The sequence below is a fragment of the Bos indicus x Bos taurus genome, chromosome 22, assembly GCF_003369695.1.
Source record: "Bos indicus x Bos taurus breed Angus x Brahman F1 hybrid chromosome 22, Bos_hybrid_MaternalHap_v2.0, whole genome shotgun sequence".
In the NCBI taxonomy this organism is placed as follows: Eukaryota; Metazoa; Chordata; class Mammalia; order Artiodactyla; family Bovidae; genus Bos; species Bos indicus x Bos taurus.
Window position 1 is genome coordinate 8,811,218 of NC_040097.1, and position 20,617 is coordinate 8,831,834.

Sequence of the window (20,617 nt, forward strand, 5' to 3'; positions counted from 1 at the left end):
AAGATGATACAAGTTACACATGAGAAAAAAACTTCTGACAATTACTCCTGTCTGAACTCTAAGCTTTTTACCTAAGTGCTAGCTCATTTGTGTCTGACTCCTTGCAACCCCATGGGCAGTAGCACGCTCCTCTGTTCATGGGATTTCCAAGGCAAGTATACTGGAGTGGATTGCTATTTCCTTCTAAAGAGGATCTTCTAAAGCCAGGGATTGAACCTGCCTTAACAGTTGGATTCTTTACCACTAAGCCACCTGGGAAGTCTAAGCTTTATATAAACTCAAAATTATAAACTACTCCTAATTCAATAACTTCCTTACTTTTTTGGAACAAATTGAGGCACAAAAAAAATGTTTCTAGTTTTAAGTAAACAGTCTATGAAAAAAAAGACTTACAAAAGATACATCAAATTTTTTCAGCAGAAAACATTAATGGACAAATTAATGATATACTACTAACTCCACTGGTAAATTTCAATTTAAAAAACTAAGTAAAATTCAAATTTTAAAATGTATAATAAGAAATATCAAGCCAACTTCACCGATGAACATAGACGCAAAAATCCTCAACAAAAGCAAACCGAATCCAACAGTACATTAAGAAGATCATACACCATAATCAAATGGGATTTACCTCAGAAATAAGCGAGGGTTTTTCAATATCCATAAATACACAATAACAAACTGAAGAAATCATATTATCATCCCAACAGATGCAAAAAAAGCTTTTGATAAAATCCAACATCCATTTATGATTTAAAAAAAAAAAAAAAACCATTCTCCAGAAAGTGGGCACAAAGGGAACATATCTCAACATAATAAAGGCCATACATGACAAACCCACAGCTAAGATCATACTCAATAAAAACTGAAAGCATTTCAGTAAAAAAAACTGAAAGCATTCCTTTAAAGATCAGGAACAAGACAAGGATACCCACTGATACCACTCTTCTTCAACATAGTCTTGGAAGTCCTAGACATAGCAGTCAGAGAAGGAAAAGAAATAAAAGGAATCCAAATTGGAAAGTAAGAAATAAAACTATCTTCAGATGACATGATACTATACATAGAAAATCCTAAAGACACTACCAGAAAACTTCTAGAGCTCATCAATGAATTTGGAAAAGGTGCAGAATGCAAAATTAATATATAGAAATCTGTTGCATTTTATACATTAACAACAAAAGATCAGAAAGAGAAATTAAGGAAACAACCCAACTTACCATCATAACAAAAGAGTAAAATACCCAAGAATAAACCTACCTAAAGAGGCAAAAAACTTGTACTCTGAAAACTGTAAGATGCTAACAAAAGAAATTAAAGATGACACCAGCAGATGAAAAGATATACCATGTTCTCAGTATTGTCAAAATGACATCACTACCCAAGGCAATCTAGCTTCAATGAAATCCCTATCAAATTACCAATGATGTTTTTCACAGAACTGGAACAAAAAAATTTTTTACTTGTATGGAAAAACAAAAGACCTTAAACAGACAAAATAATCTTGAGAAAGAAGAACAGAGCTGGAGGGATCACAGTCCCTGACTTCAGATTATACTATGAAGCCACAGTAATTGTAACAGTATAGTGCTGGCCCCAAAACAGACACACAGATCAACAGAACAGGAAAGAAAGCCCAAAAGACAAACTAACGCACTTATGGTCAATTAATCTGTGACAAAGGAGGAAAGAATATACAATGGAGAAAAGACAGTCTCTTTAATAAGTGGTGCTGGGAAAACTGGACAGCTACATGTAAAAGAATAAAATTAGAACATTCTCTAACATCATATACAAAAATAAACTAAGAATCCATTAAAGACTTAAATGTAACACCAGTTATTATAAAACTCCTAGAAGAAAACATAGGCAGAATGCTCTTTGACATAAATCACAGCAATGTTTTTTTGATCCATCTCCTAGAGTAATGGGAACAAAAACAGACAAACGGGAAAAAAATTAACAAATGGGACCTAATTAAACTTAAAAGTTTTTGCACAGCAAAGAAAACCATAAACAAAATAAAAAGACAACCAACAGAATGGGAGAAAATATTTACAAATGATGCAACTCAAACAAGGGATTAATTTCCAAAATAGACAAAAAGCTTACACAGCTGTTTAAAAAACAACAAACCAACAATCCGATAAAAGAAAAAAATGGGCAGAAGATCTAAATAGACATTTCTCCAAAGAAGACACACAAACGGGTGACAGGAAAATGAAGATTGCTAAGTATTAAAAGAAATGCAAATCAAATCAAGCAATGATACTGAAGCTAAAGCTCCAATACTTTGGCCTCCTGATGCGAAGAGCTGGTTCACTAAAAAAGACCCGGATGCTGGGAAAGATTGAGCACCGGAGGAGAAGGGGTTGACAGAGGATGAGATGGTTGAATTACATCACTGACTCAATGGACATGAGTTTGAGCAAACTCTGGGAGATAGTGAAGATAGAGAAGCCTGGCGTGCTGCAGTCCATGGGGTCACAAAGTGTTGGACACAACTTAGTGACTGAACAACAAATCAAAACTACAATGAGGTATCACCTCAAGCTGGTTAGAATGGCCGTCCTCAAAAACGTTACAAATAATAAATGCTGGAGAGGGTGTGGAGAGAAAGGAATCCTCCTATACTGTTGATGGAAATGTAAGCTGGGGTAGCCACTATTGAGAATAGTAAGGAGGTTTCTTAAACTAAAAATAAAACTACCATATGATTGAGCAATCCCACTCCTGAGCATATATTCAAAGAAAACCATAATTTGAAAAGATACATCACCCCAATTTTCACTGCAGCACTATTAACAATAGCCAGGACGTGGAAGCAACCTAAATGTCAATCAACAGAGGGATGGATAAAGATGTGGTACATATACAGCAGAATTTTACTCAGCTATAAAAAGGAATAAAATCATGCCATTTGAAGCAACATGGACAGACTTAGAAATTAGCATACTAAGTAAAATAAGTCAGACACAGAAAAACAAATATCATGATATCACTAATATGTCAAATCTAAATTTTTTAAATGATATAAATGAACTTAAAAACAGATAACCAAAGAGAGCTTACTATAGCACAGGAACTCTACTCAATATTCTGTAATAACCTATATGGGAAAAGAATCCAGAAGAGAATGGATATATGTATATATGTATAACTGTATATATATGTATAACTGAATCATTATGCTTTAAACCTAACATAACACTGTAAATCAACTATACTTTAATACAATTTAAAAAAATAAAAAACATAAATAAAAAAGCAGAATACAAAATCAACTAGTTTTTCGTGTTACAATTATGTTTGTGTTACGTATGCATATGTACTAAAAGCCTTGAAGAATTATGGAATAACAAGAAATTTTACTTGTGGAGGTAAAAAAACACTTCTGTTTCAATTCATATCATGTTTGTCTGTGCAATATATTTTGAGCCTTACAAAGCACCTTTTCCCCCCTAAATCTTTCTAATTTCTCAGCATTAGATAGAACATATCCTATGTTGAGCCAGCTGTTTAATATCCAATATGACTTAGTGAAGTGACATGAAAGTCACTCAGTCATGTCCAACTCTTTGAGACTCCATGGACTAGGACCCACCAGGCTCTCCTCTGTCCTGTGGATTTCCCAAACAAGAATACTGGAGTGGGTTGCCATTTTCTCCTCCAGGGGATCTTCCCAACCCAGGGATTGAACCCAGGTCTCCTGCACTGCTGACAGATTCTTTACCATGTGAGCCACCAGAGAAGCCCTTAATATGACCTAGGAAGTTAGTAAATAACAAGTTCTAGTTTGATTTAAAAAAAAAAAAAAACAGCCCAAATAGTGAACTCTTACACCAGTACTACTCATTCAGGAAAAAAAAAATGTTTAAGGTAAATAACTTACATGTTTCACTGAAACATTGTCTGCTTTACTGTCTCTCTCCTTCAGTTTTGCTTTACACCATTACACTTTATTGTATCAATCCCTTTCGTTTGGGAACAAGCTAAACACTATTTGGAAAGAAAAAGAAGTAAATCTGGTTCCTCTAGCACTAAACCATGAATTATTTCTAAGTACAGCTTATGTCTAAAAATATTCTCTTTAAAATCTTTTAAAATTCAGAAAAACTATAATGGATTAGTTCCCAAGAGTTTAATATTCCCCAAATAAACCATCCTGTAAACACTACTTTTTAAGACACTCATATAACCCTAATTAGGAATACCAATATAATGTAAATCACCTTACATAAAATACTTCATGTAATGCTACATGTAAATTTTATTCTAAATGATTTTATACCTGATAAAATATAAACTATACATAAGTGGAGAGTGAAAAAGTTGGCTTAAAGCTCAACATTCAGAAAACGAAGATCACGGCATCCGGTCCCATCACTTCATGGAAAATAGATGGGGAAACAGTGTCAGACTTTATTTTTGGGGGCTCCAAAATCACTGCAGATGGTGACTGCAGCCATGAAATTAAAAGACGCTTACTCCTTGGAAGGAAAGTTATGACCAACCTAGATAGCATATTGAAAAGCAGAGACATTACTACTTTGCCAACAAAGGTCCGTCTAGTCAAGGCTATGGTTTTTCCTGTGGTTATGTATGGATGTGAGAGTTGGACTGTGAAGAAGGCTGAGCGCCAAAGAATTGATGCTTTTTGAACTGTGGTGTTGGAGAAGACTCTTGAGAGTCCCTTGGCCTGCAAGGAGATCCAACCAGTCCATTCTGAAGGAGATCAGCCCTGGGATTTCTTTGGAAGGAATGATGCTAAAGCTGAAACTCTAGTACTTTGGCCACCTCATGTGAAGAGTTGACTCATTGGAAAAGACTCTGATGCTGGGAGGGATTGGGGGCAGGAGGAGAAAGGGACGACAGAGGATGAGATGGCTGGATGGCATCATTGACTCGATGGACATGAGTCTGAGTGAACTCCGGGAGTTGGTGATGGACAGGGAGGCCTGGAGTCCTGTGATTCATGGGGTCGCAAAGAGTCGGACACGACTGAGGCGACTGAACTGAATTGAACTGAATGTGTATTATATTATAGTGTTTTAAATGATAAAAACTTCAACCAGTTCCTGATTTGATCATTCTAATCTAGTTGATAACGTAAAAGAACAGGAAATAAACACTCAAGTATTTGGAGGTAAAGGAACATGGAATTCTCAGATGATTCAGAATATGCACAAACATGTAGAGAAAAACAGAGTAAGGAAGCAAATGTGAAAAAAAAAAAAAAAAAGGAAGCAAATGTGGCAAAATGCTAAAAACTGGGGATTCTAAATGAAGGAAAATGAAAGTTCTTTACACTATTCTTGCAAATGTTTACTTTCAATTAATTTTAAGCTTATAAAGGTTACCCCCAAACCCTCAATCTGCCATAGTACAGAAAATATGCTCATTATTCAGCTGAATAGCTCCCATTAAGTACCTCCAATATCTAAACATGTATTTATAAATTATATACATGTATTTACTACAATGCTAATATACTATCTAACTTAAATTACATGTAAAAAAGTAGGTATTTTAAAGAGTAACTAAAAAATAATTAAAACAGAAGGAATGCTCTTGCTCTACAAATGTGAATTCAACCAGCACCCTGTAACTCTCAAATGTCTTCCTCTAATTCAACGTTTTCTCTAAAACTCCAAATCTCATTTCTAACCACCTTCAGGATTTCAAAATCAGAGATGCCCTACAGGAAAGCTAACTTCAAACAGACTAAACTGAGTACCTTTCTCCAGGAACCTGCTTTTGCACTCTCGCTTTCACCTTAGTGCTAAAGGAATCTGCTCAGTGCAGTCATCCCAGGCAATTCTTTCTTATTTTAGCCCCACAACCCATCCTCCCACCAAAACAAACAAACAAAAATCCCCACAAAAAACCCCCTCTCACTATTTCAACTTTCTATTCTGACTATAGCTCACTTGGATTAGGAGAGCAGCTTCTTCATGGAGAAGGAGATTTTAAAGCCTCCAATCTCAAGGCTTCCAAATCATTCTTCATATCAAAGCCTGCAGGATTATTATAAAGCCCAAAATTGATTAAGCCACCTCTACTCTCCCCCTTGTTCTGGTTCCCAATCACTTTCAAGATAAAAGCCACACTTCTATCCTTTTATGACTGATTCTGGCCCATCTCTCTGCCTACCGTTCTAACCCTGTTGAACTATCTGAAACCACATTAAAGTGCCAAAATTTTCTAAGGCCTTTAGGGTTTTACATATTGCTCTCATTGCTTGAAAATCTCATCTTTCTTTCAGGACTCAGTTCAAATGTCCTTTCCCTGGGAAAACATCTCCTGAGACCAAAGGCTCTATTTATCCAGCTCAAAGAAGAGAGTAAGTAAGCCCCCTGAGGACAAACAATACACTGCATTACTCCTTGAATTCTCAGAGCTTAGCACGGACTCAAATGCTTAATTTTTGCTAAACTCAAATCAGTGGGGGTAGGCAGTACCCTTGAATAAATGTTGTTGGGTTAACCAAGTGATCATATGGAAGAAGATAAAACTGGATCCACTGCTCACAATGAATACCAAGATAAATTCTAGATGGATAGGGAGTTACATGAAAAAACCCACACCATACAAATAATAGAAGAATGCATGGCTGAAACCCTTTATCACCTATGAGTGGAGAAAGAATCCTAACATGATTCATAAAACCACATCCATTTATTTGACTTAATGAAAATAAATGTCTGGGTGGCAAAAATATCATAAGCGAAGCAGACAGATTTATTCCAAGGTCAGTAAAATAATATTTTTTAGTCCTATTTATATCTGAGAGATCAGTGAGTTATTAAAACAAAAAGGTTAATGACGAAATAAGAACACACAAACCAGAAGCTTTTTAGATTTAAAAAAAAGTCTACCAATAATAAATTCAGTAGTGGCAACAAATAGCAGACTGGAAACTACAAAAACCCAAACCAGAGAATTGGAAGACAAAAATTACAGGAAAAGTATATGACAGGTAGTTCCCAGAAATCTAGTATTTGTACAATCAGAGTTCAGAAATATAAAGAAATACAGACAAGCAGAGAAGACTAATAGACCGAATGTTCCCAGAGGTAAAGAAACGTAACTGAGTTTTCAGACCATGACTTACGAGAACTAGAAATATTTATTAATTTTAAAGATCAGTATGAAAAAGGGAGAAATCAACAGATAGTATCAGATTTTTCTGTATAAAATCAAATGCTTAAGAAAGAACAAAACCTACAAATTTAAAAAAGAATAAAACATGACCAATATCTACACCAAGTCTAAGCTCTAGTCAAAATACCCACTTCAAGGGGAACAGAATCATATTCTCACATAAGCTAAGAATCTCATGTACAAAATAAAAGAAATTCCACAAAACAGCATTCTAGCCACAAGAACTGAATCAGGAGAAAAAAAAGGGAAAGACTTAGTAAAAGGCAACAAAGAAATTACAACATAGTAAAATGTTAACAGATAAGTCTAGGTAGTAAATATTGTGATGTCTAACGCCAATGTTAAATGACTCCTGAAAGAGATGCTTCCTATAGTTCAAAAGCAGTAACATTCTACAGCAAAACTTCTGTAGAGATTCCTCCTTTTCCCTATTCTGTACAATAGCACCAGCAAAATAAAGAGCTGTAGGCTCCACTCAAGAGTACAGAAACAGAAGCTGTCCCAGTGTGAGAAGCTGATGTACTTACCGGGAGCTTGGTGAAGGCCGGGTTGGTGACATGCTTCCCAAAGGCATCTTCCTGGAACTGAAGAAGCTGTACCACCAGCCCAGCCAGTGTTTTATTGGTAGGAGCATCTGTGTGAACATACTGCAAGATAAAGACAGAGACTCAAAAACTGGGACAACTGTGCAGAAGATAATGTTATTAGTTTACTTCCTAGTACCTAAGCACTGGCCCAGTGGCAGATTTTTAAGTGTCTGAGACACTTCTATAAACAAATATTGGGGGCAGTGGGCTGGATAAATAACACATCCTTTTAGGGAACAGATCTTAAGGATGAGAAATACTATGTCCAAGAAACCAAACCGAAATCATCTCATCCCCACCTGGATGGTAAGATCCTGGACCTCAAACTCAAGCCTGATGCTATAAGGGAATGAGAGCTATTGGCTACTGAATTTCGTATGTGGCCAGAGAACCGACTATGTTAAAAGTTTTTCAAACTAATCCACAAACTCTTTGATGTTCCTCTCATCTAGAAGTGGGGATCTATGCCCTCTTCTATTGAATCAGACCATCCTTAGGGACTCACTGAAAACCATGCAAGAGAAGTGAAGCTGTGTGACTTCCGAGGATAAATCAAAAAAGATCAGACAGCTTTGCTTCCAAATAGTTCTTTTGGGACATCCACCTTTAGAGCCCTGAACAGCAACAAAGGTGTCCAACCACCCTGACACCACCACACTGAGGAGGCCCAGGCTGCCCAGAGAGGTCACATGGAGAGGCCCCAGCTGATGTCCCAGAAGACTGACGGTATAACCACCAGACACATGAGTAAAGTAGATTCCAGGTTTCTGGTCCCCAGCTGTCAAGTCACCCTCAACCATCAAATGTCCCCAGTCAAGGGCCCAGACACCACTGAGCAGAGACAGTCATCCTGACCATGCCCAACCAAATTCCAGACACACGGGAACTATTAAGCGTAATAAAATGGTTGTTTTATGCCATTTTAAGCACATTAAAATGGTTGTTTTCATGCACTAAAATAAAATACACATGTGCGGGCACTTAAAAATGGTTATGATGGTAACCTTTACAAGTGTTTGGTCAAATTTTAAAACTCTTTTTAAATAAATGTACACGAAAAGTTACCCACGCTGATGTACGTAATGTCACAAAGGGCAAATCCATGGTAGACAGCAAGTGAACATCACAGCAAGGAAAGACCAAGTACATGACAGGAAAAGCATAGATTAGTGAGCTCAATTACATGTAGGTTTAATTTAGTATTAAGCACTCAATATCACTTTGAAAGGCCATCAATTTTTTTTTTTAAACCGCCAATTCTGAGCAGGAAGAAATATCTATACTTCCATTAAAAAAAAAAAAAACAAAAAGCCCACTGTTTCTCTTTCTGGAAAAATCTCTTTCCCAGTACCACCCCACATTTCAAAATTAATGTTTCTATTGCAATAAATAATGTCTGATATCTATACAGCAAAATATCAGCTATATCATCTACTGTTAGTTACAATGCTTTAAGTTGACTGGTTCCCATTATGTGCTACTGCCAAAGAAAGAGCATAATATATTAACAATAGGGCAGGCAACTCTTCTTAAAGCTTAGTATCCTCTCACATTTTTATTTGTTCAAGTATACTAGCTTTCCTCTCTATGTGGAACAGCCAGAGTAAGTTAAATTTTGCCAAAGGCTGGTATTTTGTTGGAATGCTTTGTTTTACACGAAACCCTCTAGACCAAAGGTTGGTAAAACCCAGCCCACTGCCTGTTTCTGTGTGGCCCACAAGCTAAGATTGGCTTAACATTTTTAAATGCTTGGGGGAAAAGTTTTAAGAATAATATTTCATGACACATGAATATTATATGAAATTCAAATGTCAGTGTCCATAAACAGTTTTATCAAAACACAGCACACTCATTCATTTGCACTTTGTCTATGGCTGCCTTCCCCCAACAGCAGAGTCGAGCAGTTGCCACTGAGACATGGTCTGCAAAGCCTCAATATTTACTCTCCGGCCCTTTTATAGAAAAAGTCTGCCTATCCTTGTTCTAAACTACACCTTTTTATCCTTACAAATAGCTTTCTTTTATATCAAAGGTGTTCTGTAAAAACACATTTCCGTAAGGCTATGAAGTGAAACGTGTGTCAGACATAAGCCCAAAACTAGAAATATGTTTCATACAATTAAGCACATAAGATGTCAAATCTGTTAGTATAAAATAATGGTTCTTAAGTTTTAGCCCCACTCCCAGTCAGGTCCAAGAATCTGCATTCGTAACAAGTTCCCATGCAACAGTATGGGAATGGGCACTACATTTAAGAACCACTGGGCTTTCAAAAACAAATCCACTTCAAATATTGTCATATGTCATGTATCTCAGTTAAAGAACACATTTATTATAATCTAAAAGTTAAAAAACGAGGTAAGCAATTTTTAAATGTTAAAAACTACTTACAATTCCCCTTTCCTATAATACCAATTCACACAAAAACCATCAAGTTTAATTTTCTGAGGACTATTGTTCAACACAGTAAATCTTTAATGAGGAATACTCAATTTTGACTGTAATACTGAACGTAGTATAATCTTTAATAAAGAATAAACTCTTCAAGTGTAACCCACACAACTGGCAAAGTATGTTGTACATACTCACAAGGTAACTTCACAATCTTTAGTAAGTACAAGCTTCTCCAAGGGATCTCATAATGTATTGTAGGGTTTTCGCACATGGTAAGGCAACATGAAAAATTAATACCTGCAGACAACTGAACAGTGTCAAATCCTAAAATTGAAAAAGGCACCATTTGGAGGAAGGTTGTTCAGCTAAAACCAAATCAACCCTTTAGGCAAAAATGAATTGTTAATGACCTATATACGTAGCTTTGTGTGTACTCTAAACTTCACCACTATCTGCAGATGTTTCATTTAACATACTGTCACTCAAAATGAGAAAGATTTCACATGGACAACCCTACAGTTTTAGAATAAAGATAGCAGGTTCAAAGCTCAATCAAAATGGTTACCTTAGATATATTAAAATCCAATTTTTAAACTATAAAATATTTTTTTAACTGCTTACTTTCTCAAATCACTCACAAAAATTATCAAACATGAAAATACATGTAAGAGATGACATTTTTAACTCATTAATTTGACATACACATATTATGTAAACTATACTCATACCCTCTCAAAAGGCAGGGTATGACTATTATAAGATTTTTAAATCAACTTTTAAAAATTTCAAAGAGTAACATTCTATTTAATCAATCAGAGGGATCAGAAGATATCAAAGGTATCACTAGTATCTCAAATTTATATAATCCCATCTTCAAGGACTATCTCTTTTGATTCAAAACAACAGCCTACAGGAATTACAAATGAACAAGTAAAATGTAGAAATCAAGTGATCTGCTCAATGACATCAATCAGTGGCCAAGAGTACTGAACTCACATTTACCAACCCAATGTAATGCTCATTCTACTATCCCATACTGACAACTCAACTCCTCCCCAAAATCTCACTTAAACATAAAAAGATCCTAATGGTTTTCAAGATAATAAATCCTGATTAAAAGTGTTTTATCTCCTTGATTAAAGGTGTTTATTAAAGGTGTTTTACAGGGGGAAAATTTAATGATTATAGAGACAACTTCAATCATAAAAATTTGTATGTGAACCGTGAACTTCCTGATGTTCAAGCTGGTTTTAGAAAAGGCAGAGGAACCAGAGATCAAATTGCCAACATCCGCTGGATCATGGAAAAACCAAGAGAGTTCCAGAAAAACATCTATTTCTGCTTTATTGACTATGCCAAAGCCTCTGACTGTGTGGATCACAATAAACTGTGGGAAATTCTGAAAGAGATGGGAATACCAGACCACCTGACCTGCCTCTTGAGAAATCTGTATGCAGGTCAGGAAGCAACAGTTAGAACTGGACATGGAACAACAGACTGGTTCCAAATAGGAAAAGGAGTACGGCAAGGCTGTATATTGTCACCCTGTTTATTTAACTTACATGCAGAGTACATCATGAGAAACGCTGGACTGGAAGAAACACAAGCTGGAATCAAGATTGCCGGGAGAAATATCAATAACCTCAGATATGCAGATGACACCACCCTTATGGCAGAAAGTGAAGAGGAACTAAAAAGCCTCTTGATGAAAATGAAAGTGAAAAAGTTGGCTTAAAGCTCAACATTCAGAAAACGAAGATCACGGCATCTGGTCCCATCACTTCATGGGAAATAGATGGGGAAACAGTGGAAACAGTGTCAGACTTTATTTTTTGGGGCTCCAAAATCACTGCAGATGGTGACTGCAGCCATGAAATTAAAAGACGCTTACTCCTTGAAGGAAAGTTATGACCAACCTAGATAGCATATTCAAAAGCAGAGACAGTACTTTGCCAACAAAGGTCCGTCTAGTCAAGGCTATGGTTTTTCCCGTGGTCATGTATGGATGTGAGAGTTGGACTGTGAAGAAGGCTGAGCGCCGAAGAATTGATGCTTTTGAACTGTGGTGTTGGAGAAGACTCTTGAGAGTCCCTTGGCCTGCAAGGAGATCCAACCAGTCCATTCTGAAGGAGATCAGCCCTGGGATTTTTTTGGAAGGAATGATGCTAAAGCTGAAACTCTAGTACTTTGGCCACCTCATGTGAAGAGTTGACTCATTGGAAAAGATTCTGATGCTGGGAGGGATTGGGGGCAGGAGGAGAAGGGGACGACAGAGGATGAAATGGCTAGATGGCATCACTGACTCGATGGACGTGAGTCTGGGTGAACTCCGGGAGATGGTGATGGACAGGGAGGCCTGGTGTGCTGCGATTCATGGGGTAGCAAAGAGTCGGACACTACTGAGCGACTGAACTGAACTGAATCCAAAAAAAAAAAAGTTCAACAGCATGTTTTACTTAAGACAACAACAACAAAAAATCTTTTAGTCTCAAAGTTTTGATTAAGAAAGTTAGGAAAATATGCCTAGAAAGCTGTATCAATAAGTCTGCTTTATATTCCCTATGACATTAATAACATATTAAAAGTTTAACTTCTCCCTAAACAATTCTATTGCAGATGTCCCATATGAAAAAAATAACTGTCTTAACCTGTTAAATACTATATATAAAGGGCATGGAAATACCTTCCTTGGGCAATCTAGTCTGTTTTAGTGATCATTGTTAAATCTAAAGCATCTTTATTTAAATCATCCTGAAATCTTTAATTTCAGGAATAAGCCAAACTTTGGGAAGAAACTTACCTGGAATCTTAATGGCTTACAGATACACTTCACCTTCTCAATGTTTTATCATCTGAAAACCACTCTGAACTATGGATAGAAAAATACCTTTCAGTGTTAAGGATAAATGATACACACCAAATAATACAAAACAGGCAGCTTAGGTAGATAACCAGCTTCTGTACTGCTGCAGTGCACTGAAAATGCAACCTTGGGCATTCTCCGCTTCCCTAAACTGGTCACCTCCTCTAGACTCCTTTGGCAAGTAGAAGCTCATCCCAGTCAAGAAGTATTCGCTTTCCTTTCTATAATGCTAAGGCAAATGAATCAACAAAACCTAAATAAATAGGTTTCTATAGGTTTCTGGTCTAGTTAATCTGTTCATTCATGGAACGAAGATTTACTGAGCACCTTCTATGGACATTCAGAAGACAAAAACAATACAACGGAACTCTCTTTTAATTTGAAATCACCTGGCTTTTACAGGCAGGTGCCAATGTCTATCTTTTCCACAACATTGTGAATTTCTTAAAGAGAGGGATTACAAATAGCAAAAAGAAAATAAAAGGTGGTGGGAGCGGCCGGGGGGTGGGGGGGGGGAGGTGTGTTGGAGCTGGAGCCAGGTGGATCTTCTCTGAATCCTGAATTTGTAACTCCGAACTGTAATTCTTAGAGAAGTTACTTAAACCTCAAGTCTCAGGTTTCTATCATGGGGAAAATGAAGTAAACAATATCTATCATACGGGACTACTGTGAGGATTTAAGCAAGTTATGTTTTAAATGCCCAGATAAAGTGGATGCTCAGGTTGTCCTCATAGTGCATGCGTAAAACCATCAATAAAAGTGCTACTATCAACGTCATGTTTATTTATTTGCTGAGATTTATTAATTTGAAAATACAGTATTAAATGCAACACAAAAGTTAAGTTAAAACCCATCAATGTGTACACCAAGGAGAGATATAGTATGTATGGAAGAAGCAAAGAACATTCTTGTAAATATTTTTACCAAATCAACAACCACTCTAAGAGGCTGATAGGATTCTGACTATCGAGTCCAAGGATATGCAATTCTGAATCTGAACAGGCCTAAGAAATACATTCCAGTTTTATGAAACACTGAGAGGCCAAACATAACTTTAACTCTGTCTTCAAGGCCTCAGGGACACGGAGCCAGCATTAGCCTACTGGCTTCAACCCTCTGGGACAAACCTTGCAATCAGGCTCACAGCCACTTCCTCATCCACCCAAACCCAGCTCTGAAAGACTATCCAACCCTAAAGCTGCCCTCTGAAAACTGGTCCAAAAGAGATGCAGTCTGGAAAGGTAGAAATAACTATCACTGTACTTCCTTTTTTTCTATTCCCTTCCTTGCTATCCAAAAGAATATTCCTCCTGAGTATCTCTTTCTTAAAGCTACACTGATAAAGTAATATAATATTATATGTCAATTATATCTCCATAAAACTGGGGTAAAAAATCCAGCCTGGGGCTTCCCTGGTGGTCTAGTGGTTAAGAATCCACCTTGCAACATTGGGACATCAGTTCGATCCCTAGTTCGGGAAGATCCCACGTTCTGCGGGGCAACCAGGCCCCTATGCCACAACAACTGAGCCTGTGCTCTGAAGCCCATATGCAGCAACTACTGAAGCCCTGAGCACCCTAGAGCCTGTACTCCGCAACAAAAGAAGCCACTGCAATGAGAAACCCGTAAGAAGAGTAGCCCCCACTCTTTGAAATGACAGAAAGTCTGAGCGCAGCAACAAACACCCAGTGCAGCCAAAAAATTAACTAAAAAAAAAATCCAGCCTGGGAGGGAAAAAACATTAAGGTATATTAAGACCCAAAATAGTGCCTGAAGAGGATGTGATAAACAATAATTTCATAATATAAACATATTCAATTCCCTCAGCTACTACCATAAGCTCTATTGTTTACACAAAAAAAGTGACCAATTTACCAATGTACAAGGAAAAACAATATTGTCTACTTAACATATAAATGAGGAAAATCTACAATCTCAAATGTGACTCCAAAATTCCTGGGGGAATAAAGTCAAAGCAACAAAAGATATATAGTAATTAAGAATATATGTCACCTCCCACTTTCTAAAAACTGATGTGTGTGTGTGTTGTGTGCTTAGTCACTCAGTCGTGTCAGACTCTGTGACCCCGTGGACTGTAGCCCGCCAGGCTCCTCTGTCCATGTGGATTCTCCAGGCAAGAATACTGGAGTGGGTTGCCATGTCCTCCTCCAAGGGATCTTCCCAACCCAGGGATCGAAGCCAGATCTCCCACACTGCAGGGGGATTCTTTACTATCTGAGCTACCAGGGAAGCCCAAAACTTGAGATAAGAAATGGTGAGTTCTGAAAGTACCACAGTGGAGTATCAAAAGAACACAAGGCCCCTGCCCATGCCTAACAACTTCCAAAGGCTGAAGAGTTTCACTGCACTGTACACCCGAAACCTAAAGTAGGTTTCTAGACTACTTTATCTTTTCATTCATTCAACAAATATTTACTAAGCAACTACTAAGGGTCAGGCAACTACTAAGGGTCAGGCAATGAGGATCAAAAATGTTCCAGGACACACTGTAGTGAACAGGCCAAACAACGTCCTAGCTCCAGGGCAATGGTCCACAACGGAGGAAGTAGAGAACTGTGAAGGGTGTTCAGGAAATTCTAGGACACAAAGAGCAATTTTTTTTTTTTTTTTTTTTGGCAGTCGGCCTTCTAAGGGGGTCAGTCATTCCTAAATAAATTATATAAAGGGGAAGCTAAAAAAACTGTTATAAACAATGGGACTAAGTCACAACTTTCAGTATTAATGACTCAGTCCAACTAACACTCCAAAGGCACGACAAGCAGGTAAATGAAAATAATCCCAAAAAACGGTATGAAAAAACAAAGGTGATGTAAAGTGGGGTGACCTAACACGAATGGGGTTCTCAGGGAAGGCCTCACATTAGCTACAAGTCAACATTAACTCTTGCATTCCCACTATACATAAGCAGAGGGAACTGTGAAGTAAAAGCCGTCGTTTTTTTACTATTAGTGAGTTTCCAAGAACACTGTGATCCATTATACTAACCTGCGGTTACCGACGTCCGAGTACAGCGGTCCACAGTCCTTTTTTAGCATATCAACTACAGGTTTAGGAAAACCTTGGCTACCTCACTGGACTTTGAAGACTAGTCTCTTAAACAAAACTTGCCGCGGCTCTTACAGCTCGGCTCAGACAGTTTTAATAACCACTGTTCACACACCTAAAGCGCCTAACAAAGAGGAAGAGTCACACCCTCCGGGTCACGAAGCCCGACCCGCTCCCTCACAAGCGCGGGCAGGGGCTTTCGCCCGGGATGCCCGGGCGCCCAGGAGCGGCGCCCCGAGGGCCCGCGAGCCCCGGGCGCGCGGGCGCCGAGAGTTCGCGGCGGGGGCGTGGCGGGCCCGGCGCCTGCCTTTGTTGTCCCTCGTGGCGCGCTGGGGGAGGGGCGGCCCGAGGCCCGCGAGGCCAGCAGCAGACCCCGGGCCCCGTCGCGTGGCCTCCCGGGCCCCTACGGGCGCGCGGACCCACCTTCTTGTAGTGCTTGCCCAGCCAGACCCGCACCGAATCCAGCTGGGACACTGTCTCCGGGCTCTCCCAAAACTTGCTCGCCGGGCCTCCGTCCTTCCGCCGATAAACGGCCAGGCCCGTGGCCGCCGCCGCGCCTCCTGCGCCCGCGGCGCCGGCCGTCGTCCCCAGCCCTCCGCCGCCCGCCGCCGCGGCCATCGTCGCCGTCCGTCGTCCCCACCGCCCGGCCCTCCCCGGCCCTCGCGGCGTGCCCCGTTCGCGCCCGCGCGCGCAGCCGCCACCGCCGCCTCCCGGCCCCGCCCAGCCAACCCTCTTCCGGCGCGGAAGCCTGGCCCCGCCTCTTCTCGGGACCGGCGCCCTAACCGACGAGGGCACGCGCGCACGCATGCGCAGCACTCGCGCCGGGCTAGGACGAGCCCCCTCCACCCGCCTGTTCCGCCTGCACCACGGACCGCTTACCCGCTGCACCTCACAGCTTGGGCTTCCGTGCCTGTGGCTGTTTCCCCGGTACCTGTGTTGAATCGTTATGTAGTCTACATCTGCACGGTGGTTCTGTGTCACCGTCTGCCACCGCCGGGGAGAAAGGAGCTGGTGTGAGATGGTCCGAGAGGAGAGCGCGTTTCGAGTGTCGCGTGCCAGCAGGGGAACCCACACGCCGGGTGGGAATCTGCACCTGTCCCCGCTTGCCCTCAGACCTTCTGCACGTAGTGACCCTGTCGTCCTTTGTAAACATCCATCTGGGACCCACACCTTCGGCTTCACACACCTTCCTCCCCACTCATGGCTCCAGCCACACCAGCTCATTCCTGCCTTGGGGCGCTTACAACAGCTATTCCCGCGACCTGGACCCCTCTTCCCCTCTGATTGTCACTTGTGAAGTGAAAGTCGCTCAGTCGCGTCCGACTCTTTGCGACCCCATGGACTATATAGTCCATGGAATTCTCCTACCAGAATATTGGAATGGGTAGCCTTTCCCTTCTCCAGAGGATCTTCCCAACCCAGGGATCGAACCCAGGTCTCCGCATTGCGGGTGGATTCTTCACCAACTGAGCCACAAGAGAAGCCCAAGAATACTGGAGTGGGTAACGGATCTTCCCGACCCAGGAATCAGACCGGTCTCCTGCATTGCAGGCGATTCTTTACCAACTGAGCTTGACGCTTTCAAAATCATAGCTTAAAGGTACTTCAGAAAAGTGATCCCTCCTGACCTTGCAGTCTTGAACAATCATACTCGCTCGACATTGTCGCGGTAGGACTCACCATGACTTGGTATTTTTATTCTCTTACTTTCCATATAAATTACATGAGAGCCTAGTCTTGTTCACAGGTATACCCTCAGCGCTGAGAGGAAGGCCTGTTACCCAGCAGATGTTCAATAAATATTTGATGAATGAATGAATGACTTATAGGGAGGCAGAAGAGTTTTAAATTATTAACGAAGTGTGATTGGCCATTATGGAGTTCTGAACATAATGCTCTCTGACCCCAGAACAGAAAGTGACAAGCTGTTTGTGAGTTTTTCAGACGAGCCTTTAAAGAAAAAAAGAGAATATGATCAGGGAGGAAGGGAGATTGCAAACACGTGAGGGGGCGGGGGGGGGGGGGCGGGGAGGGGGGACTGGAACAAAGGTTTTAAAGTGTGAAAGCATGCTTGGTGAAACTCCTTAAGCCCATGGACTGGAAGCAAAGATGTTACTTGGGGTGGCAGAGAATTTTGAATATCCTGTAAGCACTGGAAAACCAGCTTGAAGACACAGAACGACATCACCAGATTTATAGATTAGAAAGTAGCTACTGCAGTAGTGTGAATGATAGAATAGAGAGAGAAAGCCTGGAAAAAAAAAAAACGCATGGACAACAAAAGAAAAAATTGGACTTCATCCAAATTAAAATCTTTGGTGCTTCAAAATACACTGACAAGAAAATGAAAACACCCACTGAATGAGAAAAAACCCTTGCAAATTATAAACCTGATGAGACATAGTCAGAGAATAGGGGAAAAAAAAAAAAAAAACTCTTACAACTTGATAATGAAAAACAGCAAGATCCAATTTGACAAATTAACTAATAACCAAATGGAATAAACTTAGTACATGCAACATTATGGATGAATCTCCAGGTATTATACTAAGTTAAATAAATCTTACCTGAAGGGATATATACAGGATGATTCAATATATATGAAGTTATAGAACAGGCTAAACTTCAAAGTAGGTTCCCTCTGGGGAAATAGAGGGGAAGGAGGGACACAAGGGAATTTCCTGGGAGTGACAATAAGTTGATTTGAAATAGATTTGCATTACACCGATGTATGCACACCAGTTGTGGAATGGTAAAGAAAATTTATGCATTTTACTATAAATTTCCCCTCAGAAGAAAAGAACACTAAAGAAATACTGAACTCTTGTTCAAAATATGCAAGCTAAAGTGTTCAGTGATGAACTATATCTTTCACCTAGTTCTCAAAGCTACATGCGAAATTCACACAGTGATCTATCAAAAAGTATTTTTATTGCTCAATAGGTGAAGAGTTGATTAGGTTTCTTCAGTTTTAAGAAAAAAGAATTTTGAAAAGAACTGGAAATTGCGTAATGGTTTGCCAGTTGTTACAGCCTTCTCAGTTTCTGGGAAGTATACCAAAAAGCCTTCTCTAAAATGTACCAAAGAGTGTGGTTTAGTAAATATTTTCTCTTTAATTTTTTATTTTAAAAAAATTAAAAATTTTTTTCTTTCCATTTTGCTTTCCAAAACTCTGTGTTGAGGCCTGACTTTCAATAGATCACAGCGAGGGAGCTGCTCTGCTATTTACAAAACCCCAACCCAGAAGCAGGTCGTCTATGAATGGTATAGCACCAGGTTCCCCAAGAACGAACATGAGGTGTGTGACAGGTGAGGGGGTGGCCGCCTTTCAGGTTTAGCAGGTATCTTCTGTAAAGGGTCAGATAGCAAATATCTTCTATAAAGGGTCAGATAAATATTTCAGGCTTGTGGGCCATATGTTCTTTGTGACAACTACTGAGCCCTACCCTTGTACCACAAAAGCCGCTATAGGCAATACATAAATAAGTGAGAATGGCTGTATTCTAACAAAATTTTATTCACAAAAACAGGTGGTAGACAAGGGTTTTTGTTTGGGTTGATGAAAAAGTTTAGGAGATGGATGGTAGTGATGATTGTACAACATTGTGGTTGTACTTAATGTCACTGAATTGTGTACCTAAAAATTGATAAAATGGTAAATTTTATTATATATTTACCACCCAAAAAAAAAATTTTTTTTAAGCACAGTGGCAAGCCAGATTGAGTGTGTGCTGTATTTTGTTAAAGACACCTGACAACGACTAATATACATGTTACCTTTAGCTTAGAAGCATCTCCGTTAAATCAATTTACTCAGAGCTGCTTGAGAATATTACAGTATTGCTTGCTTCATTGAGCTTTTATTTTTCCAGAGGATTAGGTATATTGGTAGATTAGGTATACCATCTAGACCTTAAAGCCACAAATTTAGCTCATGTAATTTATGGAAAATGTCTGTCATATTACCTAACTGACAAAGTCAGTCTTATTGTCAACTCAGTTGGCAAAAAAATTGTTTTGTCAGAGAAAATTTCACTTCATTTTTCAATTCAAATAAATGTGTTAATATTTAAGTCAAGAAATAAAAGCTCTGAGGAATAGATTATATAACATTTTATTAGATGGTTATTAAAAGCAGTCTGGTCAAGACTGAAATGATTATTTCAAAAACCTTCCAATAAAAACAAAGAAACTAAGAAAAGAGAGCTTAAAAAAAAAAAAAAAAAAAACTCCCAACAAAGAAAAGCCTAGATATTTTGATGGCTTCAATGGCGAATTCTACCAAACATTTAAAGAAGAACTAATATTAACCCTTCTCAAACCTTCCACAAAAAACTGAAGGGAAGGAACACCTCTAGACTCATTCTATGAGTCCAGCATTAACTTAATCCCCAAAACAGATAAGGTTACTACAATAAATATCACTTATGAACACTGATGAAAAAATCCTAAACTAAATACTGGCAAACCAAATTCAGCAGTATATTACAAGGATTATACACCAAGGGAGATTTATTCCTGGAATGCAAGGTGGTTCAGCATA

General features: G+C 39.2%; 1 protein-coding gene across 2 annotated transcripts in view; it reads right to left on the reverse strand.

Annotated features, from left to right (window-relative positions):
* SMARCC1 (SWI/SNF related, matrix associated, actin dependent regulator of chromatin subfamily c member 1) overlaps nt 1-16,707 on the reverse strand; it is a 125,545-nt gene extending 108,838 nt beyond the window's left edge. For both annotated transcript variants that reach the window (XM_027523283.1, XM_027523282.1), the window contains exons 1-2: nt 16,498-16,707; nt 7,692-7,811 (exon numbers count right to left, since the gene is read on the reverse strand). In XM_027523283.1, the coding sequence (XP_027379084.1) occupies nt 7,692-7,811; nt 16,498-16,692 (315 nt within the window). In that variant the 5' untranslated portion in view covers nt 16,693-16,707. The remainder of the gene's footprint in view (nt 1-7,691; nt 7,812-16,497) is intronic.
* Between the last annotated feature and the right edge of the window lie 3,910 nt (nt 16,708-20,617).